General features: G+C 44.9%; 1 protein-coding gene across 1 annotated transcript in view; it reads left to right on the top strand.

Annotated features, from left to right (window-relative positions):
- Positions 1–5,640: 5,640 nt before the first annotated feature.
- The window catches only part of faxcb (failed axon connections homolog, metaxin like GST domain containing b), a 76,372-nt gene continuing 56,869 nt past the window's right edge, over positions 5,641–25,143 (top strand). Inside the window, exons 1-2 of the mRNA XM_073055748.1 lie at positions 5,641–6,324; positions 18,762–18,897. Coding sequence (XP_072911849.1) covers positions 6,065–6,324; positions 18,762–18,897 — 396 coding nt within the window. The 5' untranslated portion in view covers positions 5,641–6,064. The remainder of the gene's footprint in view (positions 6,325–18,761; positions 18,898–25,143) is intronic.

Here is a 25,143-nt window from a genome sequence, read left to right as displayed (position 1 = left end):
AAGGGAAGAGCGAGGGGAGCCAGAGAGATGTGATGGCAGATGAGGAGAAGAGAAGGCATGAGAGGGTAACCAGAAATAGGAGTGGAAAAAGAGAGAAGGAGGGAGGAGGAGGTAGTTATTTTACCTTGTTCTACCTCAATGTACTCTAATGAATTAGAGTCAAAGAGACATAGAAAAGTACAGCACAGAAACAAGCCATTCGGCCCATCAAGCCCATGCTGAACCATTTAAACTGCCTACTTCCACTGACCTGCACCGGGACCACAGCCCTCCATACCCCTACCATCCATGTACCTATCCAAATTTCTCTTAAACTTTGAGATTGAGCTTACATGTAGCAACTTGGCAATGGTGCTCGTTACACACTTGCACGATCCTCAGAGTGAAGAAGTTTCCCCTAATATTCCCCTTAAACTTTTCACCTTTCACCCTTAATCGATTACCTCTGGTTGTAGTCCCACCCAACCTCAATGGAAAAAGTCTGCTTGCATTTACCCTGTCTATATCTTTCATGATTTTGTATATCTCTATCAACTCTCCCCTCAATTTTCCACATTCCAAGGAATAAAACCCTAGCCTGTTCAATCTCTCCCTCATAACTCAGGTCAGCAACATCCCTGTAAAATTTCTCAGTACTCTTTCAACTTTATTTACATCTTTCCTGTAGGTAGGTGACCAAAACTGTACACTATACTCCAAATTAGGCCTCACAATATCTAATACAACTTCAACCTAACATCCCATCTCCTGTACTCAATACTTTGATTTATGAAGGCCAGTGTACCAAAAGCTTTCTTTACAACCCTATCTACCAGTAATGCAACCTTCAATGAGTGATGGGCCTGTATTCCCAGATCCCCTTCATCTACCACACCCTGGTTGATTCTACCGAAGTGCAACACCTCTTCTGCATTAAACTCCATCTGCCATTTTTTTGGCCTATTTTTCCAGCTGTCCCTCTGCAAGCCATGATAGCCTTCCTCGCTGTCCACTACACCCCCAAACATGGTGTCATCCGCAAATTTGCTGATCCAGTTAATCACATTATCATCCAGATGATTGTTATAGGTGACAAACAACAATGGACTCAGCACTGATCCCTGCAACACTCCACTAGTCACAGGCCTCCATTCAAAGAGGCAACCCTTTACTACCACTCTCTGGCTTCTCCCACAAGGCCAATTTACAAGGATGTTACCTGAATTGGGGAGCATGCTTCATGAGAATAGGTTGAGTGAACTCGGCCTTTTCTCCTTGGACCGACAGAGGATGAGAGGTGACCTCATAGAGGTGTATAAGGTAATGAGAGGCATTGATCGTGTGGATAGTCAGAGGCTTTTCCCAGGGCTGAATTGGCTAGCACGAGAGGGCATAGTTTTAAGGTGCTTGGAAGTAGGTACAGAGGAGATGTCAGGGGTAAGTTTTTTATGCAGAGTGGTGAGTGCATGGAATGGGCTGCCAGCGGCGGTGGTGGGGGCGGAAACAATAGGGTCTTTTAAGAGACTCCTGGATGGATACATGGAGCTTAGAACAATAGAGGGCTATGGGTAAAGCGTGGGTAGTTCTAAGGTGCATGTTCGGCACAGCTTGTGGGCGGAAGGGCCTGTTTTGTGCTGTAGGTTTTCTATGTCTCTATATAGCTTACATTTGCACTGTAAAAAGTTCAATGTAAATTTATTATCAAGGTATGTTTCTGTTAGCATATACGTCCTTGATATTCAGTTTTTTCAGGAGTTTACTTGAAAAATCAATAAATACAATAGAATTTATGAGAAAACATGCATAAACAGAAACTGTCAAACAACCAATGTGACAAATTCTGCAAATAAAAAAATTACTGAGAACGTGAGATGTGGAAGATTCCTTGAAAAAGAGTCTGTAGGTCTCAAGTGTAACTTAAGTGTCTAATCATCAGTGTGGAATGGAAATTTAAATAAAACATCCCGTACATTTCATTATGTTTAGACTCAAATGATTTATTATTTCTTTAGTTGCTTATTATAAAGTAGATGATCATTGTTTAGGATAAAGTGCTTACATTAAATGGGTCTATACTGAAAATGCTACTAAATCTAACTCATTCAAAGAAATGAAATCATGCCATCTTAAAGGTTTTTCCCCCAGGCCATTAATCTGATCAACTACTCTAGTTAGCACCCCACCCCCTCTATCTATTACTCCTGTCCCTACCCTGTAAACACTTTAAACCACTTTTTGCAATTTACATTGTAAATACATGCTGGTATTTATGCACATTTTATTCCATATCCGTTCTTTAACCTCAAACTTTATTTTTATGTAACTCTTTAATCCATAATTGTTGTATGTTTGTTGCTGCATGTTGTGCCCTGACCAACACATCACAGCAAATTCCTAATACATGTAAATGTGCAGTATTTGGCCAATAAAATCGATGCTCACAATAATAAACCAAAGGATTTCTTGTCCAAATTTTTTGTTGGTGTGACCTTTAGTATCAGGCACTTATGGTAAACAAAACTTGAAGCTTACCACAACTTGAATAAAGATTAATATTTTTGACTTTTGGGGTACATATTTTGTGAGAAAGTTCAAAGTGTAAATTGCTTCTGTAAATTACTCAATGAGCAGTATAACCATACAACATAGCACATAGGAGCAGCCTTAGGCCAGTCAGCCTGTTCTGCCATTCTGTCATGGCTGATCCCACTCAATCCCATTCTCCTGGTTTATCCCTGCAACAATTGACACCCTGACTAGTCGAGCATCTATCAACCTCTGCTTTAAATATACCGAGTGACTCGGCCTCCAAGAACAAGTGATAGGTGGACCCAGCTGAGGAGGGTATCAGGCGGGTGAGGAACTGGGGAAGATGTTAGAAGATGGGAGGTGCTCGGCAAAAGTGACAGAGGGCTGAAGAAGATGGAACCTGACAGGACAAGACTGTGGACCGTGGAATAAAGCGGACAAGGTGAACTGGTTGTGGACTTTTATCACTTACGGTTTTTTTATATTCTGTATATTTTGCCCCATCTTTCTCATTTTTTTTTGTGTAGAGGAAAGAGTTTTGGAGGTTGCTAATTGTGCTGCCATTCTTTTCTTCTTGGTTTTGTGGCTATCTGGAGAAGAAAAATTTCAGAGCTGTAAACTTTGATGATAAATGAACCTTTGAACTGTTGGTGAGGGGAATGTTTTGGGTGATAGGTATGTTGAGAGTGATTGATGTGGGGTGAAGGGGGCCAGTCAGTTAAAGGGTACAAACTGGAGACAAAGAGGAGATTTTGTCCATCTTTCTAAAATTAGAGTCCATATGGTGGTAAGTTTGAAGATAAAGCAGAAGAGTAACACTTGTGTGTCAGTTAAATTGGACAATGCAGGCCATAATTAATCTGTAATTATTGGAGTTTTGTAATTCAAAGAATGTAAATGAACCATGGTTGCTTTGTCAACTAATTTAAATTAAATAGTGGAAAACGTTTACTCTTCCTCTGGATAGTATTCCTATGCTCCCAGTCTCTGTATGTCCTCCTTGTGGAATGTGTGGGTTTCCTTTGGGAGCTCCGGTTTCCTCCACAGTCCAATGACCAACTGGTAGGTTAATTGGCACCACTAAATAAATAAATAGACTTACATAGATAAATAAACAGGACTTTATTCCTTGGAATGTAGAAGACTGAGAGGACGTTTGATAGAGGAATACAAAATTACGAAGGGTATAGAGAGGGTAAATACAAACAGGCTGTTTCCACTGAGGTTGGGTGGGACTACAACTAGAGGTCATGGTTTAAGGGTGAAAGTCAGAAGTTAAGGGGAACATGAGGGGAAACTTCTTCACCCACAGGGTCACGAGAGTGTAGAGTGAGCTGCCAGCACAAGTGGTGCATGCGAGCTCGATTTCAGCATTTAAGAGAAGTTTGGATTGGTACATAGATGGTAGGGGTCATGGGGGGCTGTGGTCCTGGTGCAGGTCAGTGGAAGTAGGCAGTTTAAATGGTTCATCATGGACTTGATGGGCTGAATGGCTTGTTTCTGTGCTGTACATTTCTATAATGCTATGACCTATAAATTAAAAAATACATAGAGAGATAGATAAATAGATAAGTAAATAAATAAATAGATAGATAGATAAATAGGGAAATAAATAAGCAAGTAAATGAATAAATTATAAATAACTAGATAGGCACTCAGATAAATAAATATATGAATAAACTACATACATAGATAAATAACTAAACAAAGAGATAAATAGATAGATACACAAATAATCAATAACTTAATCTATCAATCGATCATTATGCATATAAAAAGATAGATGAATAAATAAATAACATCAGAAAATCGGCAAATAAATGGATAAATAAATATATATGCTGGGTCAGGGGGTCCTGAGTTTATAAGGAAAGATTGACTAGGTTAGGACTTTAGTCCTTAGATCATAGGAGAATGAGGGGAGATTTAATCAAAGTCTACAAAATTATGAGGGGCTTAGAAAAGGTTAAGGCAAGCAGGCTTTTTCCACTGAGGTTGGGTGGGACCACAATCAGAGTTCATGGGTTAAGGTGAAAGGTGAAATGTTTAAGGGGGACATGAGGGGAAACTTCTTCACTCAGAGGGTCACGAGAGTGTGGAATGAGCTGCCAGCACAAGTGGTCCATGCAAGCTCGATTTCAGCGTTTAAGAGAAGCTTAGATCGGTACATGGATGGTAGGGGTATTGAGGGCCATGGTTTGGGTGCAGGTCGATGGGAGTAGGCTGTATAAATGGTTTGGCATGGACTAGATGGGTTGAAAGGCCTTTTTATGTGCTGTACTTTTCTATGACTATTAATACATTCATAAATATATAGATAAATAAATATTTAAACAGAGATACATAAATAAATAGATAAATAGGTGAATAGATACATAAATAAATAAATACAATAATAAATAAAATGTATAAATAGACAGATAATAAATAGATCAATAAAATCAGAAAATGAGCAATAGGTAAATAAATATATATGCTGGGTGGAGGTCCTGAGTTTACAAGGAAAGATTGAATAGGTTAGGACTTTATTCCTTAGAAAATAGAAGACTGAGAGGAGATTTGATAGAAGTTTACAAAATCATGAGGGGTACAGATAGGGTAAATACAAGCAGGTTTTTTTCGCACTGAGGTTGGGTGGGACTACAGCCAGAGGTCATGGGTTAAGGTGAAAGGTGAAATGTTTAAGGGGGGCATGAGGGGAAACTTCTTCACTCAGAGGGTCACGAGAGTGTGGAATGAGCTGCCAGCACAAGTGGTCCATGCAAGCTCGATTTCCGCGTTTAAGAGAAATTTGAGTAGGGACATGGAGAGTAGGGGCGTGGGGGGGCTATGGCCCGAGTACAGGACGATGGGTGTAGGCAGTTTAAGTGGTTTGGCATGCACGAGGTGGACCGAATGACCTCTTTCAGAGCTATATTTTATATGATTATAAATACCTACAATAAATAGATCCATAGATAGATATAAATAATTATGTGTTTAAATAGATAAATAAATAGACAAGTAAGGGAGAAAGGAAGAAGGGAAGGTTATGAAGCAAACATTCTTACATGTTTCGTTTTCCTTTAGAGCCCACGTCATTCTATCAATTTACTTGCTTGGAGTACGGAGCAGCACGGTCGAACCCGTGAACCTCGGCGTTAAAAACACCCAGTGACTGGTTCTACAGCCGTCTGTGGCGATGAATCGCACACACTCAGCACCTTGCGTCATTCGCATTATAAATACACAATGTGTATTATTCCGCAAAGTGGATTCTATCTATTGCGATTTCCCCTCAGATTGAATTCGGTCCATGTTTTGGGTCTTCGGGGAATCGATACGACAAGGGATGACATCATTGACGGAGTCACCGGAGGGAAGGGAAGACAAAGGCAGGATCGGGAGCCAGGCCAATATGCTGCTCTTTCCCCGAGGATCCGCGGCTGCTGTTCACACGTTTGCTCTTTCGGCAACTTATATCAACATGACATCATTACATTTCCCCGGATATCGGCGATTATCTCGATTTTAAAAGGGCGCAGCCTCTCGGGCCGACCTGTCCGACCATCGGAGAATGTACTGGGGTGTCGGGTTTGCATCGTCCCGATCATGCGTGGTTGACCTGAGCAGGAATCACAGCTTTTCCCTGGGACTGTGCGGTCCTGATGACCACTACTCCTTCTATGGCTACATAATCACCTTCCCGCTGCAGGATTACTCTCACATCATGTCAGGGCTGGGCGCCGAGTCGTGGTGGAAGAAGACATTGTGCCTGACCGGGGGCGCCTTGCTGGCAGCGGCTGCCTATCTCCTGCACGAATTACTGGCGATCAGGTAACAGCTTTCGCCGCCTCGCCCTCTCCCTCTCCCTCTCTCCCTCTGCCCTTCCCACCGGGCTGGGCCAGCGGCACCGACCGACCTTGTCCCGCAGGCTGGAGAAGGGATGAGAGGGCTGGGGTGTGCATGGAAAGGCAATGCCTTCACATACACATTGTCACACACACAGAGACACCCACACAGACACACACACAGAGATACCCACACACACACAGAGACACCCACACAGACACACAGACACACACAGAGACACCCACACACACACAACACAGACACACACAGAGACACAGACACACACACACTCACACATATACACAGGACAGGCTGAGCGAGCTAGGGCATTTATTTTTGGAGCGAACGGGAAAGAGCGGTGACTTGACAGAGGTGTACAAAATGATAAGAGGCATAGGCAGAGACACCCCCTCCCCGTGAGGAAATGGCAAATATGTGGGGGCATAATCTTAAGGTGACTGGAGGAAGGTGTAGGGGGATGTCAGAGAAAGGAGGGCGCATGAGACGCCTGGGGAGAGATAGGTATATTAAGGGCATTTAAGAAATTCTTAGGCACACGGATGATAGAAAACTGCGGGGTTATGATGTCGGAGGGAAGGGTAGATCGATCTTCAGGTAGGTTTAAAAAGTCGGCGCGGCTCTGAGGGACGAGAGGCCTGTACTGTGTAGTAAAGTTCTGTGAAACAATTAACATGTCTTCCGATGGCTTCCAGTTTGGGTCCCCTACCCTTCACAAAGGGCGATATAATTTAGGTAAAATATCGGCACCTTATTTGTGCTGGTATACAGTGTCCGAAATGCGAATTGTAATTCTTAGCCATCACTGTCTTTAATCATCAGTATAAATGGACAATTTAAATATCATGTTTCAATATCTTTTCGTTATGTATTAGAAGACTCAAATGATTTATCATCATTTGAGCCTTAAGTCAGAAATGATTTACTTTAGCGGCGGAATCATTCATTTTATAACTAAATAACTAATTCATTTTATAGACTACGTGCGCACGTAAACGGAGTCATTTACCAGCGTTTACCTGCGTTCCGCTGCGGGAACGTAAATGAAATACCCACTTCTCATGTCTATGCGGTAGGGAAATTCTAGGGAGTCTCTAGAGCAGGTTACATGGTCGGCACAACATTGTGGGCCGAAGGGCCTGTAATGTGCTGTAGGATTTCTGTGTTCATCAATTTACCGTCTGACGTCATAATGTGACGTCATTTAACGCTACAGCACTCCAATCTGCTCCCTTTACAATAACCATCTAAAATTCAGTTTAGTAAAATATTATTAGACAAGAGAAGTCATTAACTACTTTGACCAAAAACGAGTGGAATAAACAACCTGACGAAAATAAGACCATAGGGATATTGGAAATCTGAAATAGAAACTGAGCTGTATCTCTGGAGAGAGAAACAGTTAATATTTCACCTCTAAGGCTAACAGGGATGGATAGGAAGAAAACAAATTGGTTTCAGAAGTTGCAGATATCATTATATTTATTTATTTGATTTACAGATTACCCCCGACCAGGCCCTTCCAGCTCAACAAACTGCGCCTATTTAACCCCAGCCTAATCACGGGTCAATTTACAATGACCAATTAACACGCTAACTGTTATGTCTTTGGACTGTGGGAGGAAACTGGAGCATCCTGTGGTTCACGGGGTCTCCTTTTAGACAGCTCCAAACTCCGGAACACCCTGAGCTATGACAGTCGGGCTAACAGCAGCACTACCCCGGTGCCCTAGACAAGGCAAATGGAATATCTCTAGTGGGGAGAGATCGGACAGGCGGTTACCTTTATTTCTCACATGTACATTCCAACATACGGCGAAATGCATCGACGACAGTTCGGAAGTGTACGGGACAGTGGCGGTAATCCCGACCGCTGGAGCTGTAAAACAGGCTAACCGCTGCGCTACCCCGCCAACCCCTGCACCCTTACAGTGGCAGGGATTAAGACCATAAAACATAGGAGCAGGACTGGGCCATTCGGCCCGTCGAGTTTGCTCCGCCATTCCATCGTGGCTGATTTATTATCCCTCTAACCCCCATTCACCTGCCTCCTCTCCGTAGCCTTACTAATTAAGAACCTATCAAAGTCCACTTTAAACATCCCGAAGTGACTTGGCTCCCACAGCCATCCACGGCAACGAATTCCTCGGGATTACCACCTGCTGTGAAGTGCTTATGCTAAACGCCACTCTCCAGGGGCAACACTGGAGACGCCGTTTACGAAGCCAGTGTGGTGGGTTGTTGAAGGAGGCAGGGTGGAGAGTGAGAAGGCAAAGTGAGATATTTATAAAGCTGTGAAATCCAGGTCAGCGCTGCGACTGAGACCAGGCAGGGAGTGTGGAAATGTGCAGCCGATCAGGCACCATTAGCAGGTGGAGGACAACTGAATTACACATTATATGGCCAGCTCTGACTCAGACAGGGTTGCTGTGAATCATTGGGTCCAGAGCACAGCAAGATGTGCAGGCACAAGATGAGGTGCGACTCCTCAAAGCTACGTCAAGCTCCCAGTTCACCGTCACTTTCAATCTCAGTATCAGAATCCGGTTTATTACTTCAAAGCTGAAAGTAGATTTATTATCAAAGTACAGATATGTCACTATATACAGAAATACATGAAATAATAAACAATAAGTATTGAGAGCATGAGATGAAGAGTTCTTGAAAGTGAATGAAGTTATCTTCTCTGGTTTAACCATTCGCCTGATGCTTGAGGGTAATAACTGTTCCTGAACCTGGAGGTGTGGGACCTGATGGTTGAGGGTAATAACTGTTCCTGAACCTGGTGGTGTGGGACCTGATGGTTGTAGGGAAATAACTGTTCCTGAACCTGGTGGTGTGGGACCTGATGGTTGTAGGGTAATAACTGTTCCTGAACCTGGTGGTGTGGGTCCTGATGCTTGAGGGTAATAACTGTTCCTGAACCTGGTGGTGTGGGATCTGATGGTTGTAGGGTAATAACTGTTCCTGAACCTGGTGGTGTGGGATCTGATGGTTGTAGGGTAATAACTGTTCCTGAACCTGGTGGTGTGGGTCCTGATGGTTGAGGGTAATAACTGTTCCTGAACCTGGTGGTGTGGGATCTGATGGTTGTAGGGTAATAACTGTTCCTGAACCTGGTGGTGTGGGACCTGATGGTTGAGGGTAATAACAGTTCCTGAACCTGGTGGTGTGGGACCTGATGGTTGTAGGGTAATAACTGTTCCTGAACCTGGTGGTGTGGGACCTGATGGTTGAGGGTAATAACAGTTCCTGAACCTGGTGGTGTGGGACCTGATGGTTGTAGGGTACTAACTGTTCCTGAACCTGGTGGTGTGGGACCTGGTGGTTGTAGGGTAATAACTGTTCCTGAATCTGGTGGTGTGGGACCTAGTGGTTGTAGGGTAATAACTGTTCCTGAACCTGGTGGTGTGGGACCTGATGGTTGAGGGTAATAATTGTTCCTGAACCTGGTGGTGTGGGACCTGATGGTTGAGTGTAATAACTGTTCCTGAACATGGTAGTGTGGGACCTGATGGTTGTAGGGTAATAAATGTTCCTGAACCTGGTGGTGTGGGTCCTGATGGTTGAGGGTAATAACTGTTCCTGAACCTGGTGGTGTGGGATCTGATGGTTGTAGGGTAATAACTGTTCCTGAATCTGGTGGTGTAGGACCTGATGGTTGTAGGGTAATAACTGTTCCTGAACCTGGTGGTGTGGGACCTGATGGTTGAGGGGTAATAACTGTTCCTGAACCTGGTGGTGTGGGACCTGATGGTTGAGGGGTAATAACTGTTCCTGAACCTGGTGGTGTGGGACCTGATGGTTGAGTGTAATAACTGTTCCTGAACATGGTAGTGTGGGACCTGATGGTTGTAGGGTAATAACTGTTCCTGAACCTGGTGGTGTGGGTCCTGATGGTTGAGGGTAATAACTGTTCCTGAACCTGGTGGTGTGGGATCTGATGGTTGTAGGGTAATAACTGTTCCTGAACCTGGTGGTGTGGGACCTAATGGTTGAGGGGTAATAACTGTTCCTGAACCTGGTGGTGTGGGTCCTGATGGTTGAGGGTAATAACTGTTCCTGAACCGTGGTGTGGGACCTGATGGTTGAGGGGTAATAACTGTTCCTGAACCTGGTGGTGTGGGACCTGATGGTTGAGTGTAATAACTGTTCCTGAACCTGGTAGTGTGGGACCTGATGGTTGAGGGGTAATAACTGTTCCTGAACCTGGTGATGTGGGACCTGATGGTTGTAGGATAATAACTGTTCCTGAACTGGTGGTGTGGGACCTGATGATTGTGGGGAAATAACTGTTCCTGAACCTGGTGGTGTGGGACCTGATGGTTGAGTGTAATAACTGTTCCTGAACCTGGTGGTGTGGGTCCTGATGGTTGAGGGTAATAACTGTTCCTGAACCTTGTGGTGTGGGACCTGATGGTTGAGGGGTAATAACTGTTCCTGAACCTGGTGGTGTGGGACCTGATGGTTGAGGGGTAATAACTGTTCCTGAACCTGGTGGTGTGGGACCTGATGGTTGAGGGGTAATAACTGTTCCTGAACCTGGTGGTGTGGGTCCTGATGGTTGAGGGTAATAACTGTTCCTGAACCTTGTGGTGTGGGACCTGATGGTTGAGAGGTAATAACTGTTCCTGAACCTGGTGGTGTGGGACCTGATGGTTGAGTGTAATAACTGTTCCTGAACCTGGTAGTGTGGGACCTGATGGTTGTAAGGTAATAACTGTTCCTGAACCTGGTGATGTGGGACCTGATGATTGTAGGGTAATAACTGTTCCTGAACCTGGTGGTGTGGGACCTGATGATTGTGGGGAAATAACTGTTCCTGAACCTGGTGGTGTGGGACCTGATAGTTGAGAGGTACTAACTGTTCCTGAACCTGGTGGTGTGGGACCTGATGGTTGAAGGTAATAACTCTTCCTGAACCTGGTGGTGTAGGACTTGAGGCTTCTATACCTTCCTCCTGATGGTTGAGGGGTAATAATGGGTCATGAATCTGGTGGTCTGCGTCTTGAGGTTTCTGTACCACCTTCCTGATGTTTGAGGGGCAATAACTGTTCCTGTATCTGGTGGTGTGGGTATTGAGGCTTCTGTACCTTCTTCCTGATAGCAGTAGTGACAGCAGTGAGTAGAGAGCATGGCCTGAGTGGTTGTGGCCCTTGATGATGGATGCTGCTTTCCTGCGATGGCGCTCTGTGTTGATGTCCTCAGTGGTGGGGTGGGATGTACCCATGGTGGGACTGCACTACAATTTGTAGGCTTTTCCATTCAAGGGCATTGGTGCTTCCATAGCCTTGTGGTGCACCTGTGCTGAAGGAGTTTGTGGAGGAGATGTTGTTGCCAATTGAAACTGGGGCCTGCAAGTGAGCAAATTGAAGATCCAGTTGCACAAGGAAGAATTGAGGCCTAGGTCCTTGGAGCTTATCACTTAAGGTAATTGATTATGAAGTGTCAGGGTACTTGGAGGCACATACTAAAATTGGCCATAATAGTCATAATGAAGGGAGACCTCATTGAAACCTATCGAATGGTGAAAGGCCTCGATAAAGTGGATGTGGAGAGGATGTTTCCTATGGTGGGAGAGTGTAAGACCAGAGGACACAGCCTCAGAATAGAGGGGTGACCATTTAGAACGGAGATGAGGAGGAATTGCTTTACCCAGCGAGTGGTGAATCTGTGAATTTTTTTGTCACAGGCAGCTGTGGAGGCCAGGCTTTATGTAAATGTAAGGCAGAGGTTAATCGATCCTTGATTGGCCGGGGCATGAAGGGATGTAGTGCGAAGGCCGGAGATTGGGGCTGAGAGGAAAAGTGGATCTGCCATAATGCATTGGTGGAACAGACTCAATGGGCCAAATGGCCTAACTCTGCTCCTATAGCTTCTGGTCCCATGGTCTGAACTTTGAGGGGATGACGGTACTGAATGCTGAGCTGCAGCTAATGAAGAGCATCCTGATGTGTGCAGCTTCACGTGCATTCGTTCCAGGGGTGAGTGGAGGGCCAATGAAATGGCATCTGCTGGTGACCTGTTGTGATGGTCGGCAAACTGGTGTGGGTCCAAGTCACTGCTCGGGCAGGAGTTTCATCACCAACCTCTCAAAGCACGGAGGATGGAAGTGCTACCGGACGGAGGTCATTGAGACAGGTTTCCATGTTCCTCTTGGACATCGGTAACACTGGAGCTTTGCTTCAAGCGGGTGGGCACCTCAGACTGCTGAAGTGAGAGGTTCAATATAATCAGTGGACACTTCAGCCAGTTGGTCAGCACACGTCTCTGGTCCTCAGCCAATTACCCCATGGGGCCAGATGTTGTCCACGGGTACAACCCTCCCGAAGGATCTCAGAGACGGAAATGACAGGCTTGTCAGGGACCCGTTATCATTGCCATATGTCATGAAATTTGTTGTTTTGCAGCAGCAGTACATTGCAATACATAAAATATACTGTAAATTGTAATGAGAGGTATATATAAAACTTAAATAAATAGTGCAAAAAGAGTGTAAAAATAGTGAGGTAGTGTCCATGGGTTCACTGTCCATTCAGAAATCTGATGGTGGAGGGGAAGAGGCTGTTCCTAAAATGTTGAGTGTGTGTCTTCAGGCTCCTGTACCTTCTCTCTGAAGTGGCAGTGAGATGAGAGCATGTCCTGGGTGATGGGGGTGAATGCCACCTTTCTGAAGGTGCTGGGGAGGCGAGTGCCCGTGATGGAGCTGGCTGACTGTACAGCTTTTTCAGTCCTGTACAGTGGCCTCTCCATCCCAGATGGTGACTGTACTCTTTTCCATACAGGCTGCCCGGCCTGCTGGCTTCCTTCAGCGCCTTCAGTGTGTTGCTCAGATTTCCTCTTGTTCTAGGTGGTGATGAGACCAGTTGGAATGCTCTCCACAGTATATCTGTAGAAGTTTCCAAGAGTCTTTGGTTTTACGGTTTAAGATGGCGCTGGTGAAGCTTAGCAACTTCAGCTGGTAGCTGACAAAGCAAAGAAAACAGCAAAGTACTTTGTTAACCACACTTTTTCTGGTAAACGATAAACTTCCTTTTGGACTTGGAGGCAATTCAATGTGGCAGAACTGAGGCGAGGCAGCTGGACCATCACTGAGAGCGAGGAAAACCCGCGATTCAGTCGATATAATTGCCGGGCCATTTTGGAAAGGTCAGGCGCAGGCTGAATCGAGTCGGCTTGGTCCAGGGCACAGAGTGTATCGAAGAAACAAAACCCCATGTGTGGATGATGATTTAAGTGCCAGGCAGAATTGGAGAGGTCGGGATACCAGAGCCACGGGTCAGTTCGGCACACTGCACCGCCCTGCACTGAACGAAGGGTCTGGAGGCAGATTCTCCGTGGATTTCTGTTCAGAACACCATTTGTCGGCATGATTTGTTCTCTCTGCATGTTGGGTGTTCTCCTTTTTAGGGGTTCTTTTGGGTTTCTTTGTTTCGTGGCTGCCTGTCAGGAGACAAATCTCAAAGTTGTATAGTGCATACACACTTTGGTAATGAATTTGAACTTCGAACGTAGTCACTGTTCGGTCAAGATGGCGCCTGTGTACAATGCTCCCACGGTCAACACCTTCTGGATAGACCACAAAACTATTTGTTTCACTTCTTTTAAGTCCTTTATGTCTGTTTCTCGCCTTCAATGTGTTTCTGGAGCCTGTGATTTGCAGTTTGGAGATCATTTGGGTGTTCCAGTGCTCTGCGGTCTCTGAGAGGATTCCGGGGGATGGAGAGCGTGATCTCGTGACAAGGAAGCTGTGGGGGTTGGGGGAGGTTTGTGAGCTGATGTTTAACTCCGTTTTGCCAATTAAAGTTTCCATTGTTCGCCGATTAAAGCGACGATGGATATTGAAATATCGAGGCGAATGCTGAAGGCGAGTGTCAGCTACCTGCCTTTTGCTCGTTGGTGGGATTGCTGTGCTGTTGGAGAGGGAAGTCTGTGCGTCTGCTGCTGTGCCTGAAGGACGTTACCAAAGTTCTCTGTGTTTTGGATATGGTTTTGGATTATGGACATTTTTTTTTTCAGTCTTATAGTTTTTTATATTCTGTGTTTTTCGCCCAATTTTTTTTGTGTGGGGTAGGGGGATCTGGAGGTAGATGTTCCTGTTCTTTTTATTGTGCGGAAGAGGGGGATCTGAGGGTTGACGTTCCTGCAGCATTTTGTGCGGGGAGAAGGATATGGGGGGGTCGACGTTCCTGTTGTGTTCAGTGCAGCGGAAGAGGGGTTTGGGGTTGATGTTCCTGTTCTGATTTTTGATCATTTTTGTGTGCAGGGGAGGGGTATTTGGGGGTTGACAATTGTGCTGCCGTTCTTTGTTTCTTGGTTTCGTGGCTACCTGGAGCAGAAGAATTTCAGAGTTGTGTACTTTGATAATAAATTAACCTTTGAACCTTTGAAATACCGTGTAGCTGCTGCTGTGCCTTCTTCATAATTGCATCAATATATTGGGCCCAGGATAGATCTTCAGAGAGGTAGACACCCCAGGAACTTGAAACTGCTCACTCATCGCACTGCTGATCCCTTGTTGAGGAGCGATGTGTGTTCCCTTGACTTCCCTCCCTGAAGTCCACCTTCGTGTCTTTGGCCTCCTCCATTTCATCGAGCATAAACCTGGGGGACAGCATCTCATTTATGTTTGACCCATTGCAGCTTTTTGTGTTCAAAATCAAGTTCAGTAGTTTCAGGTAACTCCCATTCAGTGTTTGTAACAAAACTGGTCAATGCAGAATCTGAATCAGAATCAGGTTTATTATCAGATTCAGATTCAGATTATTGTCATTTAAAAACCACAAATGCAATGCAGTTAAAAAATGAGACAACGTTCCCCCAGAATATCACAAAAACATATGACAAAACAGACTACACCAGAAAATCCACTGACTTATGTCCTAAAATTAGTTGTTTCGCGGCAGCAGTACAGTGCAAGACATAAAAGTAATTACTATAAGTTGCAACAAATAAATAAATATAGCAATAACTGACACCTTAAGTGCGATTCAGGTTGGGCAAGTAAATTGAAAGGCCTAGGTAGAGCGGATGCGGAGAGGATGTTTCCTATTGCAGGATGAGAGGGCACAGCCTCAGAACAGAGGGGCCTTTATTTAGAACTGAGATGAGGAGGAATTTCTTTAGGCAGAGGGTGGTGAATCTGTGGAATTCGTTGCCACAGACGGCTGTTGAGGCAAAGTCATTGGATATATTTAAAGCAGAGATTGATAGGTCCTTGAGTAATCAAGAAAGGTATCAAAGATTTTGGAGAGAATGCAGGAGAATGATGTTGAGAGGGATAATAAATCAGCCATGATGGAATGGCAGAGGTTCAATGAGCCAAAAGGCCTAATTCAGCTCCTATGTCTTATGGTCTTATGCTCTAATATCTGTCCGTTTAATCATTTGTTAGCAAAGGCTCTTCTATTTTGATTTAATCTCTGGAGGCCAAGCAGCTCTAGTTCCAGTAATGTTATATTGTATTGGCCTAATTCTGCTCCAATGGCTGATGGTCTTCTAAACTGTGAGTATTACTGGTGCTGTAGACTATGCAGCCTCTGTGAAGGGCCCTTGTACCAGATTAGGTAAAAATGGCGTTTTTCTTTCTCGAAAGGACACTGGCGAATAGTTTCAACTTCAGAATAATATACCAGCTTTGTGGTTATAGTTTTGTTTGCAGACTTAAAAAAAAACAAAACAGATTTTACAGAGAATCGAGTTTGGTTTGAGGTCAAGTTGTCTGCATTGTTAGCCTCGGCCTGGAGACTAATTTAATAACCTGACAGCCATATCAACGAACTCCTCCCGCCCATTTTCACCTCATCTTATTACATCACTGCATCTCCTCCCTCTGCCCCTTCAGATAATACTGCCATCAGCCCTTTAACTTTAACGAGGGGCATAATTTTAAGGTGATCTGAGTGAAATATAGGGTAGATGTCTGAAGTAGATTTTTTTTTAACACATAGAAGGATGTTGGTAGAGGCAAATACATTAGGTACATTTGAGAGTTTTTTAGATAGTTATATGGATGAAAGGGAAATGGAGGGCCATGTGTGAGGGCGGGGGTAGACTGATCTTGGAGTAGGTTTGAAGGTCGGCACAGTATAGTGGGCTGAAGAGCCTGTAGTGTGCTCTACTGTTCCACGTTCTGATTGGTGCATCAGTGAAAGCACCATGTCCACCTCAAGTGTTTATTTCTCACTGAGTCATTGCTTCTCTTCTTGTCGGTCCTGTAGATAATACCGCGAGCTGGCCTGCAATGGTCCCACCAATGGCTGGGGAAGGCCAGGACACAGCAAACCGGCTTTCTCCTCTCTCAATCTGTTTTATTAAGTGAATGCATTTCATTAAAAGTAATGTAATAAAATATCAACACCGATGTACAAGTTCAAGGTTACTTTTTATTGAGATACAGTGCAAAACAGGCCCTTTCTGGCCTTTGAGCCATGCCACCCAATAATCCCCTAATTTAATCCTAGTCTAATCACGGGACAACTTACAATGACCATTTAACCTACCAACTGGTGTGCCTTTGGCCTGTGGGAGGAAACCGGAGCACCCGGAGGAAACCCACGCAGTCACCGGGAGAACGTACAAACTCCTCGCAGACCGTGGCGGGAATTGAACCCGGTCGCCCGTACCGTGAGGCGAGCTGCTAACCAGTACAGCACCATGCTGCCCTGTTAGTGCACCTGTAAACGTGTGTGGTGTCATTCAACCTCGCACGTGCGCGCAGCTGAGCGGAACAACGATCCTCAGGGAGCAAAGGTGCAAAACACAGCACAGACAGCACATAAAACAATATTAACACAGTAACATTCTTCTTCCTGAGACCATCACCCCTACCGGGGCACAGGCCTCTGCTCCGGGCCAGTCCCCAGGTGTAGCCCATCCTCTTCGTCTCCCTCCTGTCCCAGGGACGAGCACTTTGTAGCTTCTCCTGGCATTTCTGCAGCTCTGGGTTGCTAGCCTTTCGCCCAAACCTCCTCCTTTTACACCGGGCTTGGGGGCCACCTATAGCGCAGTTACAGTAATATTAGCGGATTGAGAGATGTACACGTTGACGTAAAGTGCAAATGCGACATATGGTTGAATGCACAACACTGTTACGGCGACTGGGTGGTGGCAGTGTGCTCAGCAGTCCCACGGCCCAGCTGTTCTTTCAGCAAATGGTAGATGTACTCTATTTATCCGGTGCTCCCGATGTGGCCTTCTCTACATTGGTGAGACCTGAAGTAGACTGGGGAATGCGTTGTTGAGCATATTTACTCCATCCGCAAAAAGCAGGATTCCCCAGCGGCCAACCAGTTAAATTCCACTCCCTGTTCCCATTCTGACATGTTGGCCCATGGCCTCCTCTTGATGTACTAACTCTCAGGCTGGAGGAGCAACACCTTGTATTCTGTCTGGGTAGCCCCCAAAGCGGTGGCATGAACACCACTTTCTCCAACTTCTGTAATTTTTCCCACCCTCCCCCTTCCCTCTTCTTCAATTCCCCACTCTGGCCCACCCTCTCACTTCTTTTCTGCAACTGCCTATCACCTCCCCTTGTTGCCCCTCCTCCTACCCATTCTCCCAAGATCCACCCTCAGATTCCATCTTCTCCAGCCCTTTACCTCTTCCACCTATCACCTGTCAGCTTTTAACTCCATACACCCCCTCCCCCACACATCTGGCCTGACCTATCACCTGTCAGCTTCTGACGCTATCCACCCCTCCCCCACACATCTGGCCTGACCTATCACCTGTCAGCTTCTGACGCTATCCACCCCTCCCCCACACATCTGGCCTGACCTATCACCTGTCAGCTTCTGATGCTATCCACCCCTCCCCCACACATCTGGCCTGACCTATCACCTGTCAGCTTCTGACGCTATCCACCCCTCCCCCACACATCTGGCCTGACCTATCACCTGTCAGCTTCTGACGCTATCCACCCCTCCCCCACACATCTGGCCTGACCTATCACCTGTCAGCTTCTGACGCTATCCACCCCTCCCCCACACATCTGGCCTGACCTATCACCTGTCAGCTTCTGACTCTATCCACCCCTCCCCCACACATCTGGCCTGACCTATCACCTGTCAGCTTCTGACTCTATCCACCCCTCCCCCACACATCTGGCCTGACCTATCACCTGTCAGCTTCTGACTCTATCCACCCCTCCGCCACACACCTGGCCTCACCTATCACCTGTCAGCTTGTCCTCCTTCCCCTTCCCCACCTTCTTATTCTGCCATCTTCCCCTTTGCTTTCCAGCCCTGATGAAGGGTCTCAGCCTGAAACATCAACTGTTTACTCCTCTCCATCGATACCTCCTGGCCTGCTAATTGCCTACAGCATTTTATATGTGATGCTCTGGATTTCCATCTTCAGCACAGTCACCTGTGTTTATGATTTATGTCTTTCTTATTTTTCAGAAAGGAGCAAAAACTGGATTCTAAAGATGCGATTATATTGCATCAGTTCTCTCGGCCAGAGTCTAGAATTCCCAGCCTGTCTCCTTTTTGCTTGAAGATGGAAACGTTTCTCCGAATGGCTGACTTGCCGTACCAGGTTGATGAAATGTTTGCTCCTGTGCTTAATGTCTGCTGGTCACAGATTGCATACTGTTGCTTGCCTCAGTTTCTCCAAGGGGTACCATGGTGGTGTAAAAAATTTACAACTTGGGGCATTCTGCAGTTTGGAATTTAATTCCAGCATCCTTTGTTAAGGTGTTTCTGCACTTTCCCGTGAGCGCATGGGTTTCCCCCAGGCGCTCTACTTTCCTCCCATAGTCCAAAGATTTACTGGTTAGTGGGAGTTGGTCACATAAATTGTCCCTTGATCGGGCTAGGGTCAAAAAGGTGGGCAATGTGGCTCACTGGGGCGAAGGACCTGTTCCGCGCTGTTTCTCTAAGTAAATACGTTAAAACTGCTGTCAAAAGTATTTCATGGCACATTCTAGTAGTTAGTCTTTCTGTTGATGAACGTCTAAGCCATTTAATCAACATAGTGAATGGAGAAATTCCTAAATTCCTGTTTATGTTCTCGGTAATAGTTTACCAACATAACCTTTGAACCAAAAATCCTAGAGCCGTTTCAAGATTCAAGATTGTTTATTGTCATTCGTCAGTACAGGAGAGCAAAATGATTGTCACTCCAGATCCACTACAACAAAAAGAACACAATAAGTGTGAATATAAAAGCAATCCTTTAAAACACAATGTACAAGCAACAGTTGAGTGTGGCCATCTATATACTGTACATAGGATTAGTTCACAGTATATACATAGGATTAGTTCACAGTATATACATAGGATTATTTCACAGTATATACATAGGATTAGTTCACAGTATTTGCACAGGATTATTTCACAGTATATGCATAGGATTAGTTCACAGTATGTACATGGACTGACGGTACATAGATCAAGTGACGCGAGGTGCAGGAATACCTGGCACTGATCGGAAACGATGAAGTGGCAAAGTGACTCCTGGCACGAGGAACTCTTCCAGGTAGCAAGGTTCAAGGTGTAAGGTGCAGACAGCCCCAATAACAATCCCCGATCCCCTTCCCCCACAAAAATCAGCCACAGTAACAAACCCTGACCCCTCCCCCACAAAAACAGCAACAATAGAAATCCCCGACCCCCTTCCCCCACAAAAAACAGCCACAGTAACAAACCCTGACTCCCTCCCTCACAAAACACAGCAACAATAACAATTCCCATCCACCTCCCCACAGAAAAAACAGCAACAATGTCAACACATCCATCCCCTCCCCCACAGAAAGAAACAACGACCAACCCCCTCACTCGCAAAAAAGAATAGCGACAGTAGCATCAAAAATACCCTACCCCCACCCCCTTCCCACAAACAAACAAAGAATTTACAGATCACCCCGCCCCCCCCCCCCACCCCCGCCAATCGGCCACAAGAAAGAAAACGCCAAAAACTAAAGTACAGGCCAATCTCAGAAATGTCAGCAGGGCAGATGAAAAGAGAAAAGGAATTCATTGCCACAGGCGGCTGTGGAGGCCAAATTGTTGGGTATATTTAAAGCAGAGGTTGATAAGTTCTTGCTGAGTAAGTGTGTCAAAAGTTACGGGGAGGAGGCAGGAGAATGGGGTTGAGAGGAAGAATAAACTGTGTTAGTGCAGGTTTGATGTAACTGGCTGGCACCGAGCACTAATCTGTTGTTGGGGATCAACCGTTATCTTACAGTGTAGGGAAGTGCACTTTAAAGGGATAAAGGGACTCAGGATTCCCTGAATGTTAACTTGTAGGTTGAGTCAGTTCATGTTGAGAGGACCAGGATGCAGAAGGAAGGATGGAATGCTGAGGCTTCGTAAAGCACTGGTCAGACCACTTTTGAGTATCGTAAGCAGCTTGGGGACTGTTATCTGAAAAAGACTTGGAGAGGGTCCAGAGGAGGTTCACGAGTATGATAAGGGCCAATGTATGGGGAGCTTTTGATGACTGTATTCACTGGAGCTTGGAAGAATGAGGGGGATCTCATTGAAACCCATCACATATTGCAAGGCCACCAAGTGGACATAGGGAGGATGTTTCCATAGTGGGAGAGTCTAGGACCACAGGCACAGACTCAGAATACGTGGCTGTTTCTTTAGGACAGAGATGAGGAGGAATTTCTTTAGCCACAGGGTGAAGTACTTGTGGAATTAATTGCCACAGATGGCTGTGGAGGCCAAGTCATTGGGTGTATTTAAACCAGAGGCTGATGGCTCCTTGGGTGTCAAAGATTATGGGACGAAGGCAGGAGGAAGAGTTTGGGGGAGCAGCTCGATGGGCCAAAAGGCCTAATTCTGCTCCCATGTCTTATGGTCTTAACACAGCATTTGGTCTTATAGAGTACCAATAGGACCAGGAAATATTCCAGAAGCAGCTGCAAAGAAACTACATTCCAATTGATTAATTTTTAAAAGAATCTCGATAATGTAATTCAAATTAATCTACATTGCTTTTGCATTTACCGGCGAACAGCCGAACAGGTTGTATGAATTGATATATATTGAATTGTGTGGTAGTTCATGGTCTAGGACTCAACCTGTGTAATCCCACTTTGGAATGACGGAGGATGAGAGGTGGCTTGATGGAGCACAGGACGGGCCAGCGCCTGTCTCCTCGGGTGACAATGGCCAGTACCTGAGGATATCTGTTTAAGGTGAGTGGAGAAGAGTACAGGGTGATGTCAGAGGTGGATTTATACTTGGGGAGTTATGGGTGCTTGGATTGCACTGGCAGTGTTGGTGGAGCAGGCCGTTTATATATGGCTTTTCTTTATTTTCTTGTAAATGCCCGCAGGAAAGTTAATCTCAGGGTAGTACAGCTTGAACGCCCCTAATCTTGAATTCCAGTATCCTGAGATCCAAAATTTTTTTGCTCACTGACATGACGTCACCAATGGAATATTCCACAAGTCGATGCATAAATCTTTGCACGTCGCGGACAGTTCTGAGAAGTGACCTCACATATGTGATGATCGGAAGTTAATGAGAAATAGAAAACCACCTCACGAGCTGGAAGATGCAGATCTTGATCGTGTATTGAAAGAGCGGATTCATCGGCGTCAGAGTGAACTTGTGCTGCTTAACAATATATCGATAATGAAGCAAGCAAAAGTTTATCAGGGCGAACTGAAAATCGAGGGGTAACTGTGAATATTCAGCAGGATGGTTGCAGGAACTTAAAGAAAAGCTTTTAAGGATTTAAAAAATTTTAAAGGAGGAGTGTCTGCTGATCACAAAGCAGCAGAGAAATTCAAAGATAAGTTTGTGAAGATCGTCGCTGGTGAAAACCTGACACCAGGCCAAGTTTACAATGCTGATTGTTTTTATACCTAAAAGAAGTAAAACACAAAAACAGTGGACTGTAATCAAAAGATGGCTTGGTAGGTGGAGACTGAAAGCTGTTCAACAGCTGATTCAGGTGTTCTCCTGACGCTCCTGTGTGGCTTTTGTTACCCTGAGCTCATTATGTTTTCATTTATATTAATGGTATATAATCATTTTTACTGCTAATGAGTGTTTAACAAGTGCAAGGCAAAGACTACTTAGCGGTAGCACATAAACTCAGAGTCGGGCTTGATGGCGAATCCCAAGCTATCTCATTGTAGGTTCCAGAATATGAAAAAATTCAAAACCTGAAACATTCTGGCCCCAAGCATTTTGGATAAGGGGTACTCAACTTGTGTATGCTAATAGTGTATACATGTACCTTGATAATAAATTAAACTTTATATCGCTCAGCAGAACATTGTGTGCTGAAAGGCCTGTTTATGCTGCACTGTTTTATGTTCGATCTTTTGTTAGGGGTGAGTGGACATATCTACCACAGACATGGGTACAGCTCCTCTGAACTCCCCCCTCACCTCCATGGCTCTAACCATCTTCCCATGGTTAATGCATTACCGATATGGTGGCTGTCAGGATCCATTCTCACATGTGATTTCTGATAAAAATCACTTCAATGATCTAGTTTTTGTCCGCTAAATTTGCTTTCTGGTTACGGGTCACTTGATTGGACGCTAGCTGTCGTTTCTCTCTTCGGCCCACCAATCCCTTTTGAGGAACAGGCCGGCCACAGCTTCTAGCCAGAGTCCTCAGTCTGGGCCACAGCTGTGACTTCCACTTACACCTCACGACTTCATGATTCTCCTCGGTGAAGATCGTTCCTCTCCCAGGGGTGATGTTTTTGGAGCTTCTGTTGGAATTTCTGTAGTTCTGGGTTTTTGCGGGATGGGGTTGCTAGCCCTATGCCCAACCCTCCTCCTTTCACAGCCGGGCTCGGGACTGTCATTTAGAGCTCCTGAGAGAGGACGAACTTCAATGTCGAGGCACCTGCTCTTCACAGTTGTGGGCATTATTGACCAGGCTTGTTGGCAATCATTCAAATGTGACAAAAAAGGGCAACAGAAGTGACCTGCATCTTTGGTGCATTTCCAACATCAACCAGAATGGACGTTATCTTCTAATGACTGTATGGGATTCTGAGCTGACCATAGTCCATTTCAGGATAAACCATTATGATGATTACTATTAGTAATAAAACATTATTAGTATCCATCACTTAATACCTTTATCATCAGGGACATGCCCCATTCTTGTTACTACCACCAGAGAGGACGTACAGCAGCCTGAAGATCCATACAATTTTTTTTTTAAGGAACATCTTCCTCTCCACGAACAGATTTCTGAATCGTCCAGGAACGCATGAACACTGCCTCACTCTTCCTCTTTCTCCCTTTATCTAACTGTGTATCTATTCATCTGTCTGGTCACGTATAAACATCTCTTTGGAGTATTGTGTTCATTTCTGGTCACCTCATTATAGGAACTGTGTTGGCAGATTTTGAGGGTGCAAGGGGGATTTACCATGATGCTGACTGGATTAGAAACCACGTTGTATGAGGAAAAGTTGAGTGAGTTGGTGCTTTCTTCTTTGGAGTGGAAGAGGATGAAAGGTGATTTGATAGAAGTGTACAAGATGCTAAGAGGCATAGGTTGAGTGGACAGCCAGTGCCTTTTTCCCAGGAAACAAGGAACATAATTGTAAGGTGATTGGAGGAGAGTACAGGAGAGATGTCAGGGGTAGATTTTTTATAAGGATGCATGGAACACACTGGCAGGTGTGGTGGTAGAGGCAGATACATTAGGGACGTTCATGAAAGTCCCAGATAGGCAAATGGACGAAAGAAAAATGAAGGGTCATATGGTGGGGAGAGGGTTAGATTGATCTTGGAATAGGTTGAGTAATTGGCACAATATTGTGGTACAGAGGGCCTGTACTGTCTGTCTATCTATCCACTCTGTAGTCTACAGTAGTTTTTAATGTCCTGAACTATACTGCTGCTGCAAAACAGCAAATTTCATGGCATGCAGCAACATTGTGGGCCGAAGGGTCTGTTCTATGTGCTGTATGGCAGAGATAATGAAACTAGCGTGCTCTTCGTTACATCTCGCTCTGTGCCGAGGAGGAGCAGTTACAGCTGTTAATGAACGTTTAAGAGTGAATTAAATTGCCTTGCAGGGAAAAACCAGCTCAATAAAACGGGCAATATTTTGTTCTGCTGTTGCCTGCTGCTCAGCTGACGGAAACCAGAACATAATTTTACCACTGAGGTTCGTCCGAAACTAGAGCTAGAGGTCATGGCTTAAGGGTGAAAGGTGAAATGTTTAAGATGAATGTGAGGCAGAACTGAACTCAGAGGGCGGTGAGAGTATGGAACGAGCTGCCAGCCGGTCCAATTTCAACAATTAGGAGAAATTTGGATAGGGACATAGATATAGCGATATAGAGGGCTGTGGTCCAGGTACAGGTTGATGGGATTGGCCAGATTAATGGTTTGGTATGGACTAGAGGGGCCGAAGGGCTTGTTTCTGTGCTGTCGTGCTCTATAGCTCTACTGTATATTAAGATGCTTTTACTGTATTTCTCCTGCCTCAGTCTTTGAGCCTACCTCGATCTTCCCACTGGTAATTGAGTTTTAAATTCAGTGCATGTTGAGACCTGCACCTGGCATTTGAGGGTCTCTTTGGGCCTCCCAACACCAAAGGCTCCCCATCTTATTTATTTCAGAATCGGAATCAGAATCAGGTTTATTATCACCAGCATGTGATGTGAAATTTGTTAACTTAGCAGCAGCAGTTCAATGCAATACACGATATAGGAGAAAAAAAATAAAATTAAAATAATAATAAAAAATAAATAAGTAAATCTATTACAATATACGCACATTGAATGGATTAAAAATCATGCAAAAAACAGAAATACTGTATAAAAAAAAAAGTGAAGTAATAT

Source organism: Hemitrygon akajei, chromosome 9, assembly GCF_048418815.1.
Source record: "Hemitrygon akajei chromosome 9, sHemAka1.3, whole genome shotgun sequence".
NCBI lineage: Eukaryota > Metazoa > Chordata > Chondrichthyes > Myliobatiformes > Dasyatidae > Hemitrygon > Hemitrygon akajei.
The sequence above is the reverse complement of the archived record's forward strand: the minus strand, read 5'-3'. Positions and strand labels throughout refer to the sequence as shown.